The 19815-nt window shown below is 39.4% G+C and overlaps 1 protein-coding gene across 1 annotated transcript in view; it reads left to right on the top strand.

Annotated features, from left to right (window-relative positions):
* The window catches only part of LOC131975637 (A disintegrin and metalloproteinase with thrombospondin motifs 16), a 61941-nt gene that overhangs the window by 24477 nt on the left and 17649 nt on the right, over positions 1-19815 (top strand). Inside the window, exons 7-17 of the mRNA XM_059338330.1 lie at positions 1443-1602; positions 3546-3651; positions 4739-4876; positions 8364-8517; positions 10319-10414; positions 13399-13547; positions 16177-16349; positions 16455-16585; positions 16856-16979; positions 17708-17952; positions 18534-18669. Of these exons, the coding sequence (XP_059194313.1) occupies positions 1443-1602; positions 3546-3651; positions 4739-4876; positions 8364-8517; positions 10319-10414; positions 13399-13547; positions 16177-16349; positions 16455-16585; positions 16856-16979; positions 17708-17952; positions 18534-18669 (1612 nt within the window). The remainder of the gene's footprint in view (positions 1-1442; positions 1603-3545; positions 3652-4738; positions 4877-8363; positions 8518-10318; positions 10415-13398; positions 13548-16176; positions 16350-16454; positions 16586-16855; positions 16980-17707; positions 17953-18533; positions 18670-19815) is intronic.

Here is a 19815-nt window from a genome sequence, read left to right as displayed (position 1 = left end):
TTCACCTCTCTATCTTTCTGTTAGACAGCCCTGTTTAAGTTCACGCAGGTGGAAATGCAGCCATTCTTTGCACTTGCCAAAGCCACCAGACTCCATTGACAAAAACAGTAATTTTACCATGCAGAACATGAGTTGCTGGTCTGCTTGATTGGTTGATTTGTTTGTGTTATTGTGTGACTTTGGTGTTTAAATGGGTGGTTTCGGCGACACCGAAGTGGCACAATAACACAACAAACTAAAAAACTGAGGTCAGCAACTATTGTGTTCAGCAAGGTAAATGCATACACGCAAAAAACAGATCATTTGTTTGTTTGTTTTTATGCCTGAGGATCTCTTCAGTCTGTCAGAGATTTTCCCGGGTTCGTCCAAACTACTGAGGACTTTTACAGTGGTTAATTATAGGGTACACATTTCCTTGGATCTTTGCCAGATTTAGGAGGGAAATTCTCTTAGAGTGGAGGGGATGGAAGGACAGCTTGAGTGCAAGAGAAAAAGAGGGAGAAGGACAGAAGCAGAGAGAAACAGGTGGGGCACTGTCGGAGGAAAAGAGTCAAGCAGGCCGAGGAGAACGGATTCTGGTTTCCATCCACCTGTGATGTTAATAGATATCAATCTTCCTTAAGAGGCAATTATCAGGGTTAGGAATCCCAAAAATTGCAAAAATGTCCCAGACGTTTGTCTTCCTAGCAGCAACACATTGAATCAGTGTCCCCTCTCACATCTCTATGTTGCCTTTAACGTATTAGTCTAAAAATCATGGTAATTGAATATAAACACTAGGCAAGGATCTGTCAATCAACAAAAAAATAGGTAACACTTTACAATAACCATCATTTATAAATGGTAAACAGATAGTTTATTAATGTTTAATCATCATTTATAAACCGTATATAGGCCTTTTAGAATGGAAAATACATAATTTATTAATGTTTAACTAACTACATCATTTACAAATGGCTAATAGATGATATATTAATGTAAGTTTATAGTTACTTTACCATTAACAAACAATTCAATTATAATTAATAGATTATTAATAGTTTTAGTTTCACTCATTATTACATTTTTAACACCATATTTACTATGTTAATGATTTTGAAATGATTCATATAGCTTTAAGAAATTGGTTGAAACCATTTAAAGATTAATTATGTATAGCACTTTGTAAATTGTTAATAATTGGTTTATAAACCATCTATAAACATTACTTAGATGGTTATTGTAAAGTGTTACCAAAAAATATAACTGAAATAGCATTGTCTTCTGTCAGTCTATGGCGTTATAATCTGGTTTTATTGATATTTGTCTCAGTAGACGGGGGAAGGTCACATCATTCAAACTGACTGACTTTGAAATCCATAACACTTTGTGCTCACAGCTTCCAATCCATAAAGACAACATTGTCTCTATGTCTGCCTCCCTTTATCTGCTTTATCTCACAGGATGGCTTGGTGATCAACCACCATGCAGACCACACACTGAACAGCTTCTGCCACTGGCAGTCTACTCTGGGAGGCAGAGAAGGCCGACACCACGACCACGCCATCCTCCTCACGGGACTCGACATCTGCTCCTGGAAGAATGAACCGTGCGATACTCTTGGTACGTGTTTTACAATGACAAGTAGATTCTGCAGTTACAAAATGCCTCAAAGTGTAATCTGAGACAATATAAATGCCAGAATTTTTTTAATTACTTTATTTATCCCTTATTTACCAAGAAGGTCTCATCAAGGTGCAACATTTCTTTTTCCAGGGAGTCCTGGAAGTTAAAATAATGACAATTGAAAGTAAGACTGCGTCCACACTTATGCATATTCATTATAAAATAGCATTTTTAGCATTTTAGCACCATTTCAGAAATTATTTCCTCGACTTAAATGTAGATAAAAGAAAATGCAATAGTGTGGATGTAACCTAACAGTGTATTTTGTAACAATCACTGTCAAGTTACAAGTCTCAAGTCACATAAATGCAACCTGTCCTTATTTTGTTCTTGTTTCTTGCTCTTTATAGAAATATGTCATTGTCTCTTGCTGTCTGTCTTTCTCTGGGAAGGTGTCTCTGTCCCCTGTCACACGGTGTGAACGGGGTCACAGAAGCCAAAACAGATGTTGAAAAAAAATCTGCAGCTTTCAGATCTTTTCAACCTGACAGTATTGCACACTGTAGATAGTAATGTGGAAAAGAAAAATCCTTGCCGTTATGAGCATAAAAAAAATTATTACAAGTCTTGAATTCTGCTTTTAGCTGTTTTAGTGCATATACAACATCAGGCAAATATACAACAAGCAGTAAATGCAGAAAATGAGACATGCTGATTTTGTTTTCAGTGAAATCACAGATAATTTAAAAAGTGCTCTTTAACTATAATCTGTACAGACCAAGCTCAGTTACTTTGAGCACTAATACACTCAGTCATCGTGAGAGTAAAGCATCTAACAAACTAACAACAGCTTGTTTGTGGTAATGACTATGCAAACACATTGTTGTCTTCCGCACTGTGAGAAAAACTTCAATTGTGTATCCCAGAGAAACACAGTCAAAGTCAAACACACATGCACACACGTACAAGAAAACACACACTCCCTTCAAACCCCAGACTTAAGTTTTGACTTCAAAGTGTTGAGGCTAGCATTAGCCCTAATCGTTGCTACGAAAGCCCAGTTCAAAGGTCTGTGTGTGTCTTTGTGTATGTGCAGTCAAAAAAAGTTAGTTCTGACTAAATCCCAAAGGTGCCAGGCAAAATGACCAGTTAGTGCTACCAGTCAGTATGTAACACAGTTTATTTGCATTACAGTTACAGCCCTATTCCTCAATGTTTTCCTCCATAATTCAAAACCACTATATAACATCAATGATCTACTTCTTTCGTGACACAAAAAAGGAACTAAATGGCAGTTCTCACAGTCAATCTGCCTGCTTGTGTTTAATATCATTATTCACATTAGCTACGTACATGAGAACATTACTTTAGGGGTTTTGCACTCTATGGCGAATGACTTAGAGCCGTAAAATAACAAAACACAAGACTAAATTCTCCCTGAGACACCGAGACAAAAACATTAAGGGAGGCCCCCATGGGTATTATCCTTTTTGATTCAGAGCCAGGGTGCTTCGTGTGTGTGTAGACACAGAGAGGCACAAAGGGAGCTGAATAGTAAAAAGGAGTTTAATAGAGAATGAGAGATATGAGAAAGAAGTGAAGACAGATAAAGAATGTTTTAAAGTGAAGTGAAAGGTAGCAGGGGATCTATGTTTCCACAGAGTCCCATATTTTAACATATGGAGGGGTTTTAACCCAGTTGTTCTGTGTTTGATATTTCTTATGCATGTGGTCCACAGCTCGCTCTTACAGGGGTCAGTTTTGTTAGAATCCAGTTGGAGATTCAAAGTCCAATTTTTGTAAAGTAGGAGTAAACACAGCTTGACGGTGGTTGATGTAATTAATCAGTTACAGTTTGTATATGAATTCAGTGAGTCAGCAATGATGAAATAATTGAAGGTTGATGTAAAATGTGTACAACTGTATCACTTGTTTTGCAGGTTTTGCTCCAATTAGTGGGATGTGCAGCAAGTACCGTAGCTGTACCGTTAATGAGGACACAGGCCTGGGTCTGGCTTTCACCATCGCCCATGAATCGGGACACAAGTAAGGGTTCACATCCCTCTCATGAGTGCATGATGAAAAAAAGTGCTGAGAATAATGTCTGGTGGTGAAGTGACGGCGTCAACCATGAACCACAAAGTGCCTTTGTTGCATGTCATTCCCCTTCTCTCTCCTTGTTTACTACCATCAGCTATCATTAAAGACATAAAATGCCCTGAAGAATAATTACAAGAAATAGAAGTGAGGTCTAAGATGTTTTTAAGATTTGCTATAATTAATGATCCAGGAGAATAACAAAAGCTGAAGTCTTCCATTGCACATCTGACATGTGACATGTATTAACATATGATTGAAGCATGAACCACAAAATATGAAGCATTTTTCTTTCCTTGCATATTATGGCTACCGGTCCTCTACTGTTTGATTAAAGATTGATTCCATTTGTACTATTTTCTGGGTTTTTCAAATCGAAAGCATCCAATTCTAAGTGAAGCTGTATGAGATACTTATCCATAGTCGGTGTATTACTAACAGTAGATAATGATTGGCACGCCTCCAGTTAAGAGCTAAGTATTGTACGAATGCGGGTGCCACGTTGGTCTGGATCTTAAAGTCACACAATAGCACAAACAAACTAACCTATCAAGGGAGCAGTAGACTAACAACTCTTTGTCTGATGACAGAATTGCTGTTTTTATCAAAGGAGTCTGGTGGCTTTGAAGACTAACATAATGGCTTCAGTACGCTGTTGGAAAGGGTTGTCTGATGGTAAATTGATGAAATGTTCTAAATATAGCCTACACTTAAACTGATACTGTTTTTTTAGGTGGTTAAAATAAATTTTTGCTGCTACCCTCAGCCACAGCAGTTCATGTCCCTATATACCGTATATAAATTTAGCTATGTCATCATGCAGAAGCCGTCTTCAGATCATGAGGGAAAAATACATTTTCGGCAACAAAAAAACAACATGTGTACTTAAAACAAAATTTGAATTTTTGGATTTGAATACATAAGGAACATTACTGTGAAGATACAGTATAATATAAAAACCACAAAAAAGAAAGAAAGAAAAATAATTTCAGCCCATTTTAATGGAGCACTGCCTTCCTTTTTTTCCACTTGGTAGTTTTGGAATGGTCCATGATGGAGAAGGGAACGTTTGTAAGAAGTCAGAAGGCAACATCATGTCTCCCACATTAGCCGGTCACAACGGTATATTCTCCTGGTCCGCCTGCAGCCGCCAGTACCTCAGCCGCTTCCTCAAGTAAGCAGCCATGTTTTCTATTACTGCTATGCTTTTGTTGTGGTGCTAAAAACAATGCAAAAAAAATGATTTAAGAAGTACTCATTGTTAATAATGGCATTTATGGATATCACTGCTTGAAGAGTCTTATTAAGTTTTCACAACATCACATCCATATGGCACATTGGTGAGTAATGAGTAAATCCTTATGCCAGTCTTTGTTAAGAGCTCATGCAACAAAGACATAAAGCACTGTATCAGTTTATAATACAGAATTATTAAACCAAGAGTCCACTTTTAAAATGCATTGTGTTTATATTTTTCAACATGTGTTCCTGATAGATGAACATGTGTTGCAGAAAAAAAACATTTCAGCGGCAGAAATATCAGTTACAAGTGCAGCTCTGATTCAAAGAGTGCCAAGTGAAAAACTGCACTTATGTTTTAGCTATTACGTGACTTTTGATTTTGTAAAAGCAAAGGACAAGCAGACCTACTGTATGCATGTGTGTGAGAGGCTGAAATATATTGCTGACATAGCAACTAAGTGATATGTGGCGCTGCTATTCTCCTGTAGGTGTTGTTTTACAGACTGCATACTGTATGTTATATGTGTCAGCGTACATGTGAGTGAACGTGTGTGAGGGAGAAAGTAGTGTGTGTTTTCATGCATACACCCTGCTCATCCAAGTGAGGAAAACAAGCATCACAGGCATAGCGTCCATGTGTCTGGCTGTGTTTCTATGTGTCTGTGCATGTGTGTGTGCATGAAACCAGATAGCTCAGAGCCAGTGCCCGCCACTAAATTTACCAGTGTGTTAACTGAACTGTCAGGTCTCCCCTCTCAGAGTGGTGGAGACAGACAGTGTATTTCCTCGCTGAGTTATTAGAGCTGGGGTGACCTCACCCTTGTTAGGCCTGTCAGCCTTATATTAAACTCCCATCACCCCCTGAGGCCACGTGGAGGGGGATCTCTGCACCACTGAAAGGACCAGGGGTCGTCTTCCTCTATAATCACTAAATGATAAAAATGCTGTACATTTTCCTAATTGCAATCAACAGAATGTTATGATATATAACTGTTTTTGGCTTAATGTGTCTGGTTTAGTTAACTGAGGCTCCTAAATGTCTCTACCTTCATCTGCTATGGAGAGGGAGTGTTGTGTCATCCAGCTGCGTTTACATCACACTCACTCTAAATCTGCCTGTCCTCAGTCGGCTGTGACAGAGAGGTCTGTGCCAGTGCTGTATGTATAGTCAGATGCTTTATCTGAACTCTTAGTCATGCCTAAAATGTAGGGACAGCTTCCATAGCCATGGAAGCAAAAAAAATCCCCTTAAAAGCCACTTGAAGTTATTTTTGTTTGTGTGAGCACTGGTGAAGCCAATCGAAAGTCAGTGATTCAAGAGTGTTCTGTTTCTGATTCTGTTGAGGTTAAAGTTTCTCATCCATTGGAGCGGACATGCCACAAAAGAGTTTGAGTTATTTGGGGTCACCTTATAGTCTCCTATAGACACATTTTGGGAAATATAATAATATAATAGGAAGATGGATACCAGTCTCTAGTCTGTTGTCATTATGTATATAGCTGGACCCTGTAAAGACTGGGAACAGGAGGAAGCAGCTAGCCTAGCTGTACAAAGCAAAGGTAAAGCTTGTGTTAATCAGTGACTTCTAAAGCTTGCAAATTAAGTCTTTATATCTCACTCTCAAGACAGACAGCAAGAGACTCTCATTAGAGGCCAGGTCCCCTTTCATTTCTAGGGAAATTGCATTGTGGCACAAGAAGCCAAAAACAGTTTGAGTTGTTTCTATCTTTTTTTTATTGCCTGGATCTTCTGCATCCATGGGTCCATAGAGCAAGGTCATTAGTGTTTCCTTTGACCCTGCATCTTTGTCTCGGGCACATTCACATAAACAGAGGAAGGAAGATAACTCTAGACTTGGCTATGAGTGAACTTTACAACTTTTAGGACATTATGCTTTAAATAAGGGCTTCTTAAGTGTTCTCCCTGGGAAGTTGATGTACCTAAGAAAAAGTCAATAGGAAAACATGTTTTTGGGCCCAATGGCATCATGTGATGGAGCCAGAAGTTGTAATTACACAGTTTTGCCGCTATGTCAAATTTGCTTCAAAGCGCAGCACCACTCCTAGGGGCTTGGGGTTGGGGTGTCAGAGTATTTCTTGGCTTGAGCCAATAACTTCCTGCCAACTACAAAGGCAACTTTAAACTTTAAACTTGTGCGAAATTTTATCTGTGATCACTATTCTTTTATCAGTCTTGTAACTGGCATATGTCATCAAGACGTTCGGGACTGTCTCTTCCCACACAACATCTTTTTGTCTTTGTGTGTGATGCACGAAAAAAACCCATGGTCAGCAGTTTTTTATCTGGAAGAGATGAGTCAGGAGATCTGCCGGGAATCCTAGAAAAGAATGGATGCTTTTTTACCATTTATTTTATTTTTAATTCTTATTTATTTATTTATTTATTCCCAACTGATGATAATCTCGTGACGTGCAGTGCTTACAGCTTTGATTTTGGCCAAAACATCTTGTCCTGAGCCTCTCACAGTGCCATCAGTGAATACAAAAAGCTTCTCTAAAGGGAATCTACTCCGAGCTACATTGAGCTTGTAATTTTACGTGTGTCTGATGTGTGCGTGAGAGCTTGCCCACATCCCTTACTTGTGTGCCTGCTGAAGTATAAATGTGTTTTTCAGAAACCCTAGTATGTGAATAATGTAGAATATTAGAATATTGCACTTGCAGAACAGCCATTGTTCTCTGTAGACACACGGGGCCCATTAAGCAATAGAAGATCTGTCTCTCTCTCTCACACACACACACACACACACACACACACACACGCACACACACACACACATGCTCACACACATATTCTGCTAAAGCAATCATGACCATTCACTAGCACGATGAAACTTTCCAACATATTTTGCCTTTTCATACAGTTTCCACCATATTGTTGTATTATATTCCCCTGACTGCAGTGTATAAGCTGTAAAACATCTCTGTATCGTAACCAGTGATATCAGTTAACATTGGAAACCCCCTGCTGGTGTTAGGATATGAACGATATGGGCAATCTGTCATAATTGAGCCTCTGATGCATTAAAACCATTACTCTCAGGGTTTCAGTTTGGCAACTTGTTATGTTACCTTGGCAACACTTTACGGTACTCTCCAAAGCGGGAAACAATGGAGCATCATGGACTGATGCGCCCTGTTGTGGAATTTCTGTGTGCCTAGCATGGAGCTTTATATACCAGCTACCTTACATTTATGAAGCACTGATTCACACATCTGTTGTTGTTAACATTGGCATATTTTGTATTTAACAAGTTGTTTAAATATCTTTTACTCTTATTCCCCATATTCTCCTGTCCTCTGCTGACCTTTTCATCTCCCCTTTCCTTGCTCTTCATCTTCTGTTTTCCTCCTCTTTTCCATTACTTCCTCTCTTATTCTCCTCTTGTCTCCTCCAGTTCTGCCCAGGCTGTGTGCTTATCAGATGAACCCAGAGCAATCAAGGAGTATCGCTACCCTGAGAAGCTGCCTGGCGAGCTGTACGATGCAGACACACAGTGTAAATGGCAATTTGGGGAGAAGGCCAAACTCTGCACCCTCGACTTTAAGAAGGTAAGATTGATTTTGACTCAATAAAGCCATCCAATGCACATTTAAAAATAAGTTTAAAATCCCATGCCATGCTATAATACTCTCTGGGGTTTTCTCAGCATACCCACTCATACTTGAGTGCTTAATTAGTTTAAAACAATGTGGTGGCAATTGCCTCTTAGGAAAAAACAGAGAAGGAAATTGAGTGCAGGATGGGGGGAATGAGGTAGAGGAAAAAAGGAAGAATAAAGGAAAGAGGAAGGAGAAGAGAAACTGATTAGGATTTTATTCCCTCATGTGTATACACACGCACATGCAGGCAGACTATATTCTCCTTCTCACACACACAAAGTAAACACTGAGAGTTATAATGCTGCCCATTAAATACTCACTGGGATGGATGACTAAATATACACTGGAGCGTTGCCAATGGGAATCTCTCCTTGTTGCTCTCCCATTGTCTCATTACTGCTGATGTTCCTGTTTGAGATACCCTGCCTGAGTCCAGATAGGGTTTAGATCTCTTCAGTGTTAAATGGCGCTGAAAAGGCAATTTAAATTATTGGTGTGGTGGTGGAAAAACAAAATATTATCTGGATTTGAACCCATGACATCAGCACATGCTATCCTACTTAGCCCGCTTATCTAAAGTTCAAAACATCCATGCGTTGTTATAGCTATGAGATATTTGAGAATTGCTCCCTCGTGGTTTTGTTTTTGGTCTTGCACCTGGTAGCAGCAAGGTGCACAGGGCCCAGTAATCCCCAAGCAGCACTCATGCTCACTGTCTTTCCAGACACTTGTTCCTCATAAAAACACTACGAGAATCTGCCTCAGCGGTGCAGTTCATCATATAATGAATTCATATTTTATGAAACTTCTTGGCAGGCATTGTCAAGATAAGGTACTGCTGCAGGAGCCAAATGATACTCTCCATGGTGTGTGCAGTTAGATAGAGCTGGGTCACAATAGCAAAAAGAAAGGCTGTTTTTCCCTTTTTCTCTCTTTAATTCTGTCTCACTCTGTCCATCACCTCTTTCTGTCTTTTCCTTCCATCACTCACTTACTCTTTCCCTGTCTTTCTCTGCCATTTTACTGCTACAAAAAGGCCTGAGCAAGCAAAACAGCTGGACAAATAGGCCTTGGGATGAATTCCATGGTGGCTCTTGGCAGCATAAAGCTGAGGCAGAGGTGCCTGTCAACATCTGCACTGAGTTGTCAAAATCTGATATAGTCATTCATATAGTAACAGAGTAGACATGGTAAAAAGTAGCAGGCCATGTTTTTTAGGCAGTGTGAGTGGGGAAAACACCAGGTTCTCCCATCTGAATCGTTCATCTCGCTGCTGAGAAACACAGCCGTGACATCATGTGAGTTTGTCAAGTTAGTTGTGCTCTGTTAATGCACATAATTGCAAAGCATCATCTCCTTTGCTGCTTTTTATCATTCTGCTGGAAAAACAATTGATGTGCATGTTTTATTATCACTGATAGACTGCATTGCCTGTGGGATCATAAAAATGTTCTTATCCTAGCTACTGAAGCATAAATATTTTGAAGATACAAGGTTGCTGCACCCTGATAGCTTGCCAGAAGATCATTATTCAGACCGTCTCTTTTTCAGCAAGTTTTCCGTCAACATGTTTTAATAGTTCTCTCGTGGCAAAATAACAATGTTGTTGTAATTTATTGTCCTTCTCATTGCTAGCTTTGTTTACAGCTGTTGTATGAAGGATACGGATGAATGCGCCTCTCTATTTGGAGCATGACAACGTTCTAGGAGTGCCGAGTAACTTTTTTGCCTTTCTCCCATGTTGTTTCAGGATATCTGCAAGGCTCTGTGGTGCCACCGTGTTGGGAGGAAGTGTGAGACCAAGTTCATGCCAGCTGCTGAAGGCTCTGCATGCGGACCTGATATGGTGACTTAACACATGTATTTGTGTGTGTGTGTGTGTGAGTTGCAGAGGGGTGGGTGAAATGTTCACGAGCTTTGTCACCTCAAGAGTGGCATCACATGACTGGCATCATGGGATCCCTTTCATTTCTATTGGACTTTTTATCCGTCGCCTCTAAGGCCATTTAAGTGGGCTAACCAAAGATATTTCTAGCAGCTAGTTGGGACATGCAGCTAAGATATCCCTTGCTTCAGGATGTCATTAATCATCTTTTTGTTCAAAAAACATCCATTCATGGGGTAGAGTTAGACTTTAATGATACCAATACTAAGATAACCTCTGTTCCCTTTTTGCCGAAGGAGCCAAAATGAAATAAGGACAGCATGTGTTTCTTTTTTTCTTCTTTTAACTTAACTGTTGCCAGCACACTGCTCCATGGGAACATCTTACCAAATAAACCTACAAATAAATGATATGAACCAAAACAAGTGCCTCTCAGAAAACTAGTCTTTGCCATTTTGGTAAAAAAATATGCCAAACATCACAACTCACACAAGAACATTGGAAGTGACAGCGTTCAGATTCCCTGCACAGTATAAACAGGCTAAGCTGCGTAACGCCAAAGAAATAAGTGAATTTGATTTCAGGGGGGATTTTCCTTTTAAGGCATCAGTTGACAGAGCATTTTTTTTTACTGTGCTGCTTAGTATTATCAGCTGTGTGACATTTAGAGCTTGTAAAGAGGTGTGTCACACACAAACACACGCGTAGATGCCTCCTCCAAGGATACCACTGATCTCTGAGTGAGTAAATTGCTCTTGACAAAGTATTTTATAAGGTGAAGAGGCGAAATTGATGGTGATACTATTATGAAAGTAACATTTATTGAGTGTTTTAGTGTTATTTGGTGCAGATAGTTCCACTCAATTAGGTCATTTGAAGACAAAAACCCTTGAACTAAATTGCAGTTCTTTTAATGGTGTCTTTTTACACATCAATGCCTTTGTCCCAGTGCAGGCAAATAAATCAACTTGTAAGCAAGGACTTTGACTTTGTTGTGTTTTGCATTAGGGTTCATTTAAGTGCAGTGTCAATAAAAGCTCTCTTTTTGATAGAGGTACCACACTCTGCCTCCATTATTTGACCTCAGGGAGCAGCTGCAATTGGTTTGTTGCTGACGTGGCAAAAAACTGCCATTGGGGCTTGAGCCAAAAAGCAATCTGTGCTCTTTATTTATTCTTTGTTTCTTTCTCTACTTCTTTCAAGATGATTCTCCCCCAAGGCTCCCTCTCTCTCTTCCCCTCTCTCCCCTGACAGCCTCTCATCCACATTTGCTTCTCAATATATTGAACTTGATGGTTTAATCCCGCCCTCTCCCTCCACGGGACAATTAACTGAACACAAACAATGACAGGCTCACTTAGGAATCCGTGGCACTCAGCCGCAGGGGGAAAACTAAGGGGAAATCAGCTGTTCTAGTTCTTAGTCAAGGACCACGAGATTAGTTGGAGGGGTGTGAGAGTGTGTGTGTGCTAGTGTGTGTCTCGTGGCAGGCATGAACACCCAGTGGGAATGAGAACAGCTGAATATATGCCACTCTATTAATGCTAATGCCAGAGTGGGTTGTGTGTGTGTGTGTGTGTGTGTGTGTGTGTGTGTGTGTGTGTGTGCTTGGAAAGGTTCTTGAGATCACTCCAAGGCGAGCAGTTGAGTATATTGTGACTGATGTCATCTTGACATGTACAAATCCAGTTCAATCCTGTGCCAGGGAACAGCCCGTGACATAATGTTGCTTTAAGTGAGTCTAGATTCTGCAAAGTAATCTCACATTACATTTAGGGATTTTGAGTGAAGTGCTGCTCAATTTTGGAAAACATGATTGGTTTGTTGGTTAATGACTCAGCCTTTTTTCTGAAGTACACAAAGTGAATATCTTGATTTATTGGTATGAGGCTTGAGCTTCCTGTAGCACGTCCATCATCTCATGCTGGACAGTCAACAGACGAACCATATTCACATCATTTGCCTAAGTTTAATATTCCTCTCCTGCCATGCCTGGTTGCCTCATGGAAATCATTTTGCAATGTTCATGGGTGGAAAGCAGCTTGTGCAGAGGGTTTGTGGTATCCGAGGAGGTAATTCAGAACCCCACTGAAGCTCCGCTCTGTAGGGTAAAAAGAAGCAGCTGCTGACTTCATGTGTGAACATGGCTCTCTGCACACTCCCCAGGCAAGATCGAAGAGGGGGAATTTGACTCACCAAATTGGGAGAATATGGGTAAAAGTAGAAATTTGCCTGTTATGGTTCACTTCTTTCAAGAATTAGCAAGACATCAGATATGAATACTAATAAACAATTCACAAAAGGCCATGCTCATAGTTGATTTGCACTGTCAAGAAGATAAATTATGCTTTGGAAGATATTTATTTTTATATTTATTATTATTCACTGATTTTCAGCAGTGAATAAACATTACTATGTTGATTCATGCATTACCGGCAATATTTCAACCTGTTTCATGTTTTTTTTGAGGGGGGGGGGGGGGCTATCAACTTTTACTGCTTTTATAAAGAAAAACAGGGGGATTAGGGGGACAAAAAAGAGTTGAACACAGTGGAGGGCAACATGAAAAATATAAGTTTGACAGTAGGAGAATATCCTTGTCAGGTATGAGACGCTTTTTCCACATCTCAGTTGTGTTTGGCTTAGCTCTGTTAATTCTAGCTGATGACAGCTCAAGGTAGAGGCTGTCCAAAAAGCAGCACAACTGGAGTTTCCCTGATAGATTGTGAGTATATAACCAGGGCTGGACTACGACCTTTCTGACAGCAGTTAAACTTGAAAGCTATATCTTCTCTTCGGTTTGACAGACAGTCATCATAAAGAAGATAAAGAACAGGGTCTAGTGGAAAGTCTTTATGTTTTTGACACTTTTATGACCCTTTGCTCTGCTTATGTGTGCTTCCTTTCTTCTGCCTCTCGCTCATAATTCCTGTCTGTTTCTCCAGTGGTGTCGTAGGGGCCAGTGTGTGAAACAGGGTGACGAGGGCCCGAGGCCTCAGCATGGCCAGTGGTCAGAGTGGTCGTCCTGGTCTGCCTGCTCACGAAGCTGTGAGAGCGGAGTCACCTATCGAGAGAGGCAGTGCAACAACCCCAGGTAGAGATATGCGCAATAACAGTCCCAAACAAACTCATCCCTATAAAACAGATATCTGTATATGAATGCAGAATCTGTAGGCAACAGGAAGTTTTCTGTTTACCGTTTTTTAGTGTGAAATAGTGCTGACCAAGCATGTTTAAGTCAGCTTTAGATGAATGCAGGAGTGCAAAAGAGGTTGATTGCATTGGTTGAAATGCAATCTTGGCTATCGTCTATTGACAACATTTTAGCTTTTTATTGGCTTTTTTAATGTAGCTGAGAGAGATTGAAATTTCATCTGGACCTAAAACACCAACAAAATGTATCAATGAAGTTTCTAATTGGACTGCAATGAAGAAGAATGAAAGACAAAGATATCTGTCATTTGGCTAAACCAGAACCCCATATACACTACTGGTCAAAAGTTTTAGAACACACCAACTTTTCCAGAATTTAATCGAAAATTATGCAGTTTAATGTCTCAGTGTACTAATTAATGCACATTTGCAACATTTAAAATTCTTTATTAAGCATGATAGTGTTTTGAAAGTAAAAAAAAGATTCAAAATCACATTTTATGTTGGACTAAAGGACTAAAAAAAGACACAAAATGACAAAAAAAGACACCAAAAGACACAAAATGACTTACAAAGACATGAAAAGAATTAAAAAATGGACAAAATAGCCCAAGACTCCCTAAAAAAGGCCTACTTGTATAATTCTGAAACCTTACCTTTTTTTATTTACCTCTGGCAGTTCACCACTTACCTTTGTACCCTTTCAAGCTGTTCATTTGACTTGAACTGCTTGAATTTCAATAAAAAACTGGAAAAATTGAGGTGTTCTAAAACTTTTGACCAGTAGTGTATATTGACTTTTTTTTTTTATTCTCCACAATCAGAAATGTAAAAAATACAGTTTGTGCTTTTGCAAGAAGTTATATATTGTTTCAAGCAAGCTGTGACTTTGTGGAGTCTTGTCTCTGTTCAAATCATGTAGTCAAAGAGCTCAAATTAAGGGTAAAACATGCGCTAATGCTGGCTGTTGATCAAGTTGAAGTTTTGTACCTCAGCAAAACTATTTGAATCACGACTTCCTGCCGTAATTTTCAGGACACATAACTTCAGGACTCAGTTATCGAGTGTCCATGCTTTGGTACGGAGATGGTCTGTACTGTTTGTGATTGCTTGACTCAAGGCCAAGAGTTATTATTAAGACACGTGATTAAAATAGTGAGGATCACTCACATGGGTCTGTCGCTTCATCACTTATCTGCTCACTTAGTCCCCTACTCATCAGTCACTCAGGATTATTTGCTCTGCCAGTCAGGAAGGGGGCCCTATCCCAAATGCCGAGGCCTCCTCTTTATCATGTCATGCCAAGATCTTGACAAGTGGCGGGCTAAATTAGACAGAGAGTGATGAGGAGAAAGACAGGGAGATGGTGGTGGTGGAGGGGAAGGAAGACAAAGACAGGCAAGGGGAGGGAGAGATAGTGGGAGGGAAAGAGGGGTTAGGAGAGATGACAGAGAAGGATTAAAAAAGGAGAAAGATGAAATGCGGAGATAAAAAAGGAGAGAATCTGAGAGCGAGAGAGAGATAAGTGACAATGTGATTAGAGGGCTTATAGAAGGTGTAATTGTCCCACGGAAGGGATTTTAAGAAACATAGCCTGGGGATATACACCTGTGATTGGAGAAGCCTTCACAAAGGCACACACAGACACATATACGGGTCAGCATAGCTCCATATTAGTCATGCTGGTATACGGAATTACAATGAAATTCAGTGTTCACTCAATGTACACTACTGGTCAAAAGTTTTAGAACACTCCAACTTTTCCAGAATTTTATTGAAAATGATGCAGTTTAGTCTCAGTGTATTCTGAAATTAATGCATATAACAAATAAACAATTGAAGTTATAAAATAAATCAGAATCAGTTTGGAAAGGAAAATGTATTCTAAACTGTTGACTCATGGAAGTATCCACCTGAACAGATAGAACAGCTGAACACACTCAATGGAAATCAAATATTCTTCAGAAAGTTCTTCCCAACTCTGTTGCAGAAGTTCTCTTAAATGTGGAGCAACTTGTAGGTTGTAAGTGATCAAGAAAAGTTGGGACACCTGTAGAAATTGGTAGCAACTTAGCAACTTTCAAGGCTTGATCAACCTCCGTTGCTGCAGAACTGCTTTAAGTTTTTAACCCATTTCTTGTTCCCTGAAAAAGTCCTTTTAGCATCATTCTGAAATGTACTTTATTTGTCAGTTTTGGTTAACCTTACCTTTTTTTATTTACCTTTGGCAGTTCACCACTTACCTTTGTACCCTTTCAAGCTGTTCATTGGACTTGAACTGCTTGAATTTCAATAAAAAACTGGAAAAATTGTGGTGTTCTAAAACTTTTGACCGGTAGTGTAATTTTACACACTTTTGCTCATTTCAATCAAATGCAACAAAAGCTATTTTCTTCCTCAGAATTTCATGTAAATACACTGCAACCTTGCATGACCGCGAAGTGTTCAAATCATCCCTCACACGATAAGAAATCAGGATATCACAAAGATAATTATTAACATTTTAAATACTAAATACATACAATATTGTGCAAAAAATAGAGATATATTTTTTCAATCCCTCTCTGCAGACCTGCATATGGAGGGAAGTTCTGTGAGGGCTCTTCCAGGTCATACAAACTTTGCAACACCGATGATTGTCCCCCCAACACCACTGACTACAGAGCCCAGCAGTGTGCCGAGTTCAATGGCAAACAGTTCAGAGGATGGTACTACAACTGGAGGCCATACACAAGAGTGGATGGTAAATTAATTGTTTCATTCATTTTCAAATACAGTCAGGAAAACAACTAAACAATCAAGTAAACAATATGCTTTTTGCCCCTGTGGTTCTTTCCTGTCCTACCAGATCAAGATGTATGTAAGCTGTACTGCTTTGCTGAAGGCTATGATTTCTTTTTTGCCCTGGCCAGCAAAGTTAAAGATGGGACACTCTGCTCACAGGACAGCTCTAATGTCTGTATCGACGGATTGTGTGAGGTAATACTTTTAGAAGTCGAGCAGCGCAAAAGGAACATGATTTCAAAGCATGGAGGAGTTTATGATCAGTTTCTTCTGAGGGTGGTATTAAAAGTCTCAGAAGTCGAGCTATGCTTAATATTCTGACAGTTGAAATAGCAGTAGGAAAACATTAAAAGACACCCTTACTGGGTTGTTTCAAGTTTTCAACTGATTTATTTTTTAGTATGTTGCATTTTATTTGTATAATCTCTATTTATGTCAAAAGTAATTATGTTTTTTTTACCACAGAGAGTGGGCTGTGACCGTGTTTTGGGCTCCATGGCTGTGCCCGATGCTTGCGGGGTGTGTAAAGGAGACAACTCCACCTGCAAGATCTACAAAGGACAGTACACCAAGCAGCATTATACTAACCGTGAGAGTTGTTAAATTCAATTGGTTTGGGGGGGATTTCATATAAGATATATTCAAAAGCTACTTTTTTCCCCATTTCTTTTAGCTCATATACAGCTAAAAAAATATGTGGGTTTTTTTAAAATATTTGGTAACGCTTTATATTAAGGTCCTTGTAATAACCATTAATTAACAAGTAATAAGGCCCTTGTTTATTGTTTATTGTTTATTGTTAAAAAGATCCCCATTAGCTGTCACCAAAAGTGGGACGAGCTAGTCTTCCTGGGGTCCACAAGACAAAACAAAAATCACTTAACAATTAAACATTGTAGACATTATTATATACGTCATCAGAAATCATTCCGAATAAGTTATTACATTCATATCTATTACATTAATTCTCACTTTCATACAGTAAATATGTTAATTCACTACTCACAAATTAGTCCTTACAAGATGCTTATTAACATTATTGTGTGTTTATAAGCTTCTATAAGTGTTAATAATGGCATTACAAACACCCATGACGCACCGATTATGTCTTTGCCATGCGTTTATTAATCTTATTTTGTTTGCTTATTGATATTAAAATATACTTTATTGCTCATCTATTATAAGTTAACTATAACTTAACTATGCTTTTTGCAACTACCGGATCTAAAGCGAGAACAATGCCTTATTACTTGTTAATTCATGGTTATTAAGGACCTTATTATAAAGCGTTACCAAATATTTTGTACTTTTCCTCAGAGTATTATGGGGTGGTAACCATCCCAGCGGGAGCTCGAAGTATCCGTGTGATGGAACTGAATACGTCCAGCTCCTACCTGGCTGTCAGGGACCCCCAAAGACGGTACTTCCTGAACGGCCACTGGACGGTGGACTGGCCAGGCAGACACCCCATCGCTGGAGCTATATTTGAATACAAGAGACCCTACAACAGACCAGAGAGCCTCATATCAACTGGCCCTACTAATGAGACACTAGTCATAGAGGTAAGGGAAGTATTGCTTTGACTGATGTCATACATTTTTAAATGTATATGTATTATTTGTCTTTTGGCACAAAAGTCCATGTGGACGCAAGGATAAACTGATTAGATTTTGGGGATCATAGGTCAAGGTCAGTGTGTCTAATGCTTTTGGCCATAACTCAAGAATTCATATGTTGGTTATGACAACATTTGTCTAACACGATAAAATGATGAAGTGATGACGCTTTATATCCAAAATTCAAAGGTCAACTTCAATGTCACAACGTAATATTCTGCAAAAACACTTCCCTGTGTGTGAAGCATCCATGTTTTGTCAAAAAAATACACATAATACCTTTTATTAAATTCTTAAAGTCTTTAGTACAGACTTTAAGACATAAACTGCATCATATGCTAACTGGTTGGCAAAGGTATTCAAAGGCAAGGCAGTAATGCTAGTTTAGTATCGACGACTTCCCACTCCCTCTTTCATTCCTGTGACTTACTTTCTTTACTTCTCATGATTATTACTGATGTCTATATATTTGTGCTACTTTTGTAGTCCTTCATCTCATTGCTCTTACCACATTCTCTTCCCTGTAGATATTGTTGCAGGGCTGGAACCCAGGTGTACGCTGGGAATACACTCTGAAGAAAGCTGATGAGAAAAGAAATCACATCAAACACAATTATACATGGGCAATCATACGCTCCCAATGCTCAGCAACATGTGCTGGAGGTGAGTGTGAGCGTGAAATGTTTTTGTTGCAATATATTAAACTTGTCCGGAAAATGTGTAGTGCTTTTTCTCATCTTTGTCACATCAAATTTGTTGAGTAGCTGGCTTCTGTTTGTTAAAATTTGTGCAATACTTTTTGTTTTGATATAATTAGAAAATTAAATCAATTGCATTGATGAAAAAGGAGAGATCACCTTCAGATCTTCAATCTGGGCCAGCATCTGAAGCTCAGTCTGACCTCTCTGATCTGTAATAAGGCTTTTAGCTGTGGGTTAAATGGTGAGGGGAGCATTCCCATCATTACTGAGGGGACGTTAGTAGCTCTTGTTTGGGACTGGTGGGACCTTTTCTTGTTCCACTGGAGACCTGCTATTACATGCATGCACACACATACACACACATACCCTGAAGCAAGCAAGCACATGCATGCATGACTTCAACCAGTGGCCTTTTTCCCCCGTTAGGCCAAATATTAAACAAGCACACACATATGCAAAGTTGTTGTAATGCCCTGGGCACACCCTGGTGTTTTGATTTTAGACTGTAAGCCAGTGCACAAAAGTATATATGAGTGTTTGACAGTGTGTGTGAGTGTGCTTGTGTGTTTACTCATGCACATTTCTTTTCACAAGTGTGTGTGCGCGTGTGTGTGTGTGTGTGTGTGTGTGTGTGTGTGTGTGTGTGTGTGTGTGTGTGTGTGTGTGCATTTGTCTTCATGAGTGTGAACAAAGCCCCCAGTGTAGAATTCCTTTTGATTGACACTGCAGGTTAAAGTTCCCCACCTTGGTCTGTTGCGGTCCACCCTAACAACCTCCACCTCTTTGTGTCCTGATTGTAGGCCATGATGTGTTGGGGGTCGTTTGCTTTATTAAAGAGTGTGACTGACTAACTGACCTGAATGAGTTAGGATGTGCAGATTGACCATGCCTCAGGCCGAATACCAACCAGGGGATCTGTGAAGCTGGGATTCAAGTTTCTTCAAACAACACTGCCTACTAAATCAAACCACCACACTGTCAGATCTACAATTTAAAAGATCTCGTGTTGTTTTCATATGTTAGAGAAAATGTGCATCACACATGCCAAGTTAAATATCCATTTACATTCCTTTAACTCCGAAGATGGCATTTGAGTATCAGTGTGAAA

This window comes from Centropristis striata, chromosome 8, assembly GCF_030273125.1.
Source record: "Centropristis striata isolate RG_2023a ecotype Rhode Island chromosome 8, C.striata_1.0, whole genome shotgun sequence".
NCBI classification, from domain to species: domain Eukaryota; kingdom Metazoa; phylum Chordata; class Actinopteri; order Perciformes; family Serranidae; genus Centropristis; species Centropristis striata.
This window is presented reverse-complemented; position numbering and strand designations above follow the sequence as displayed.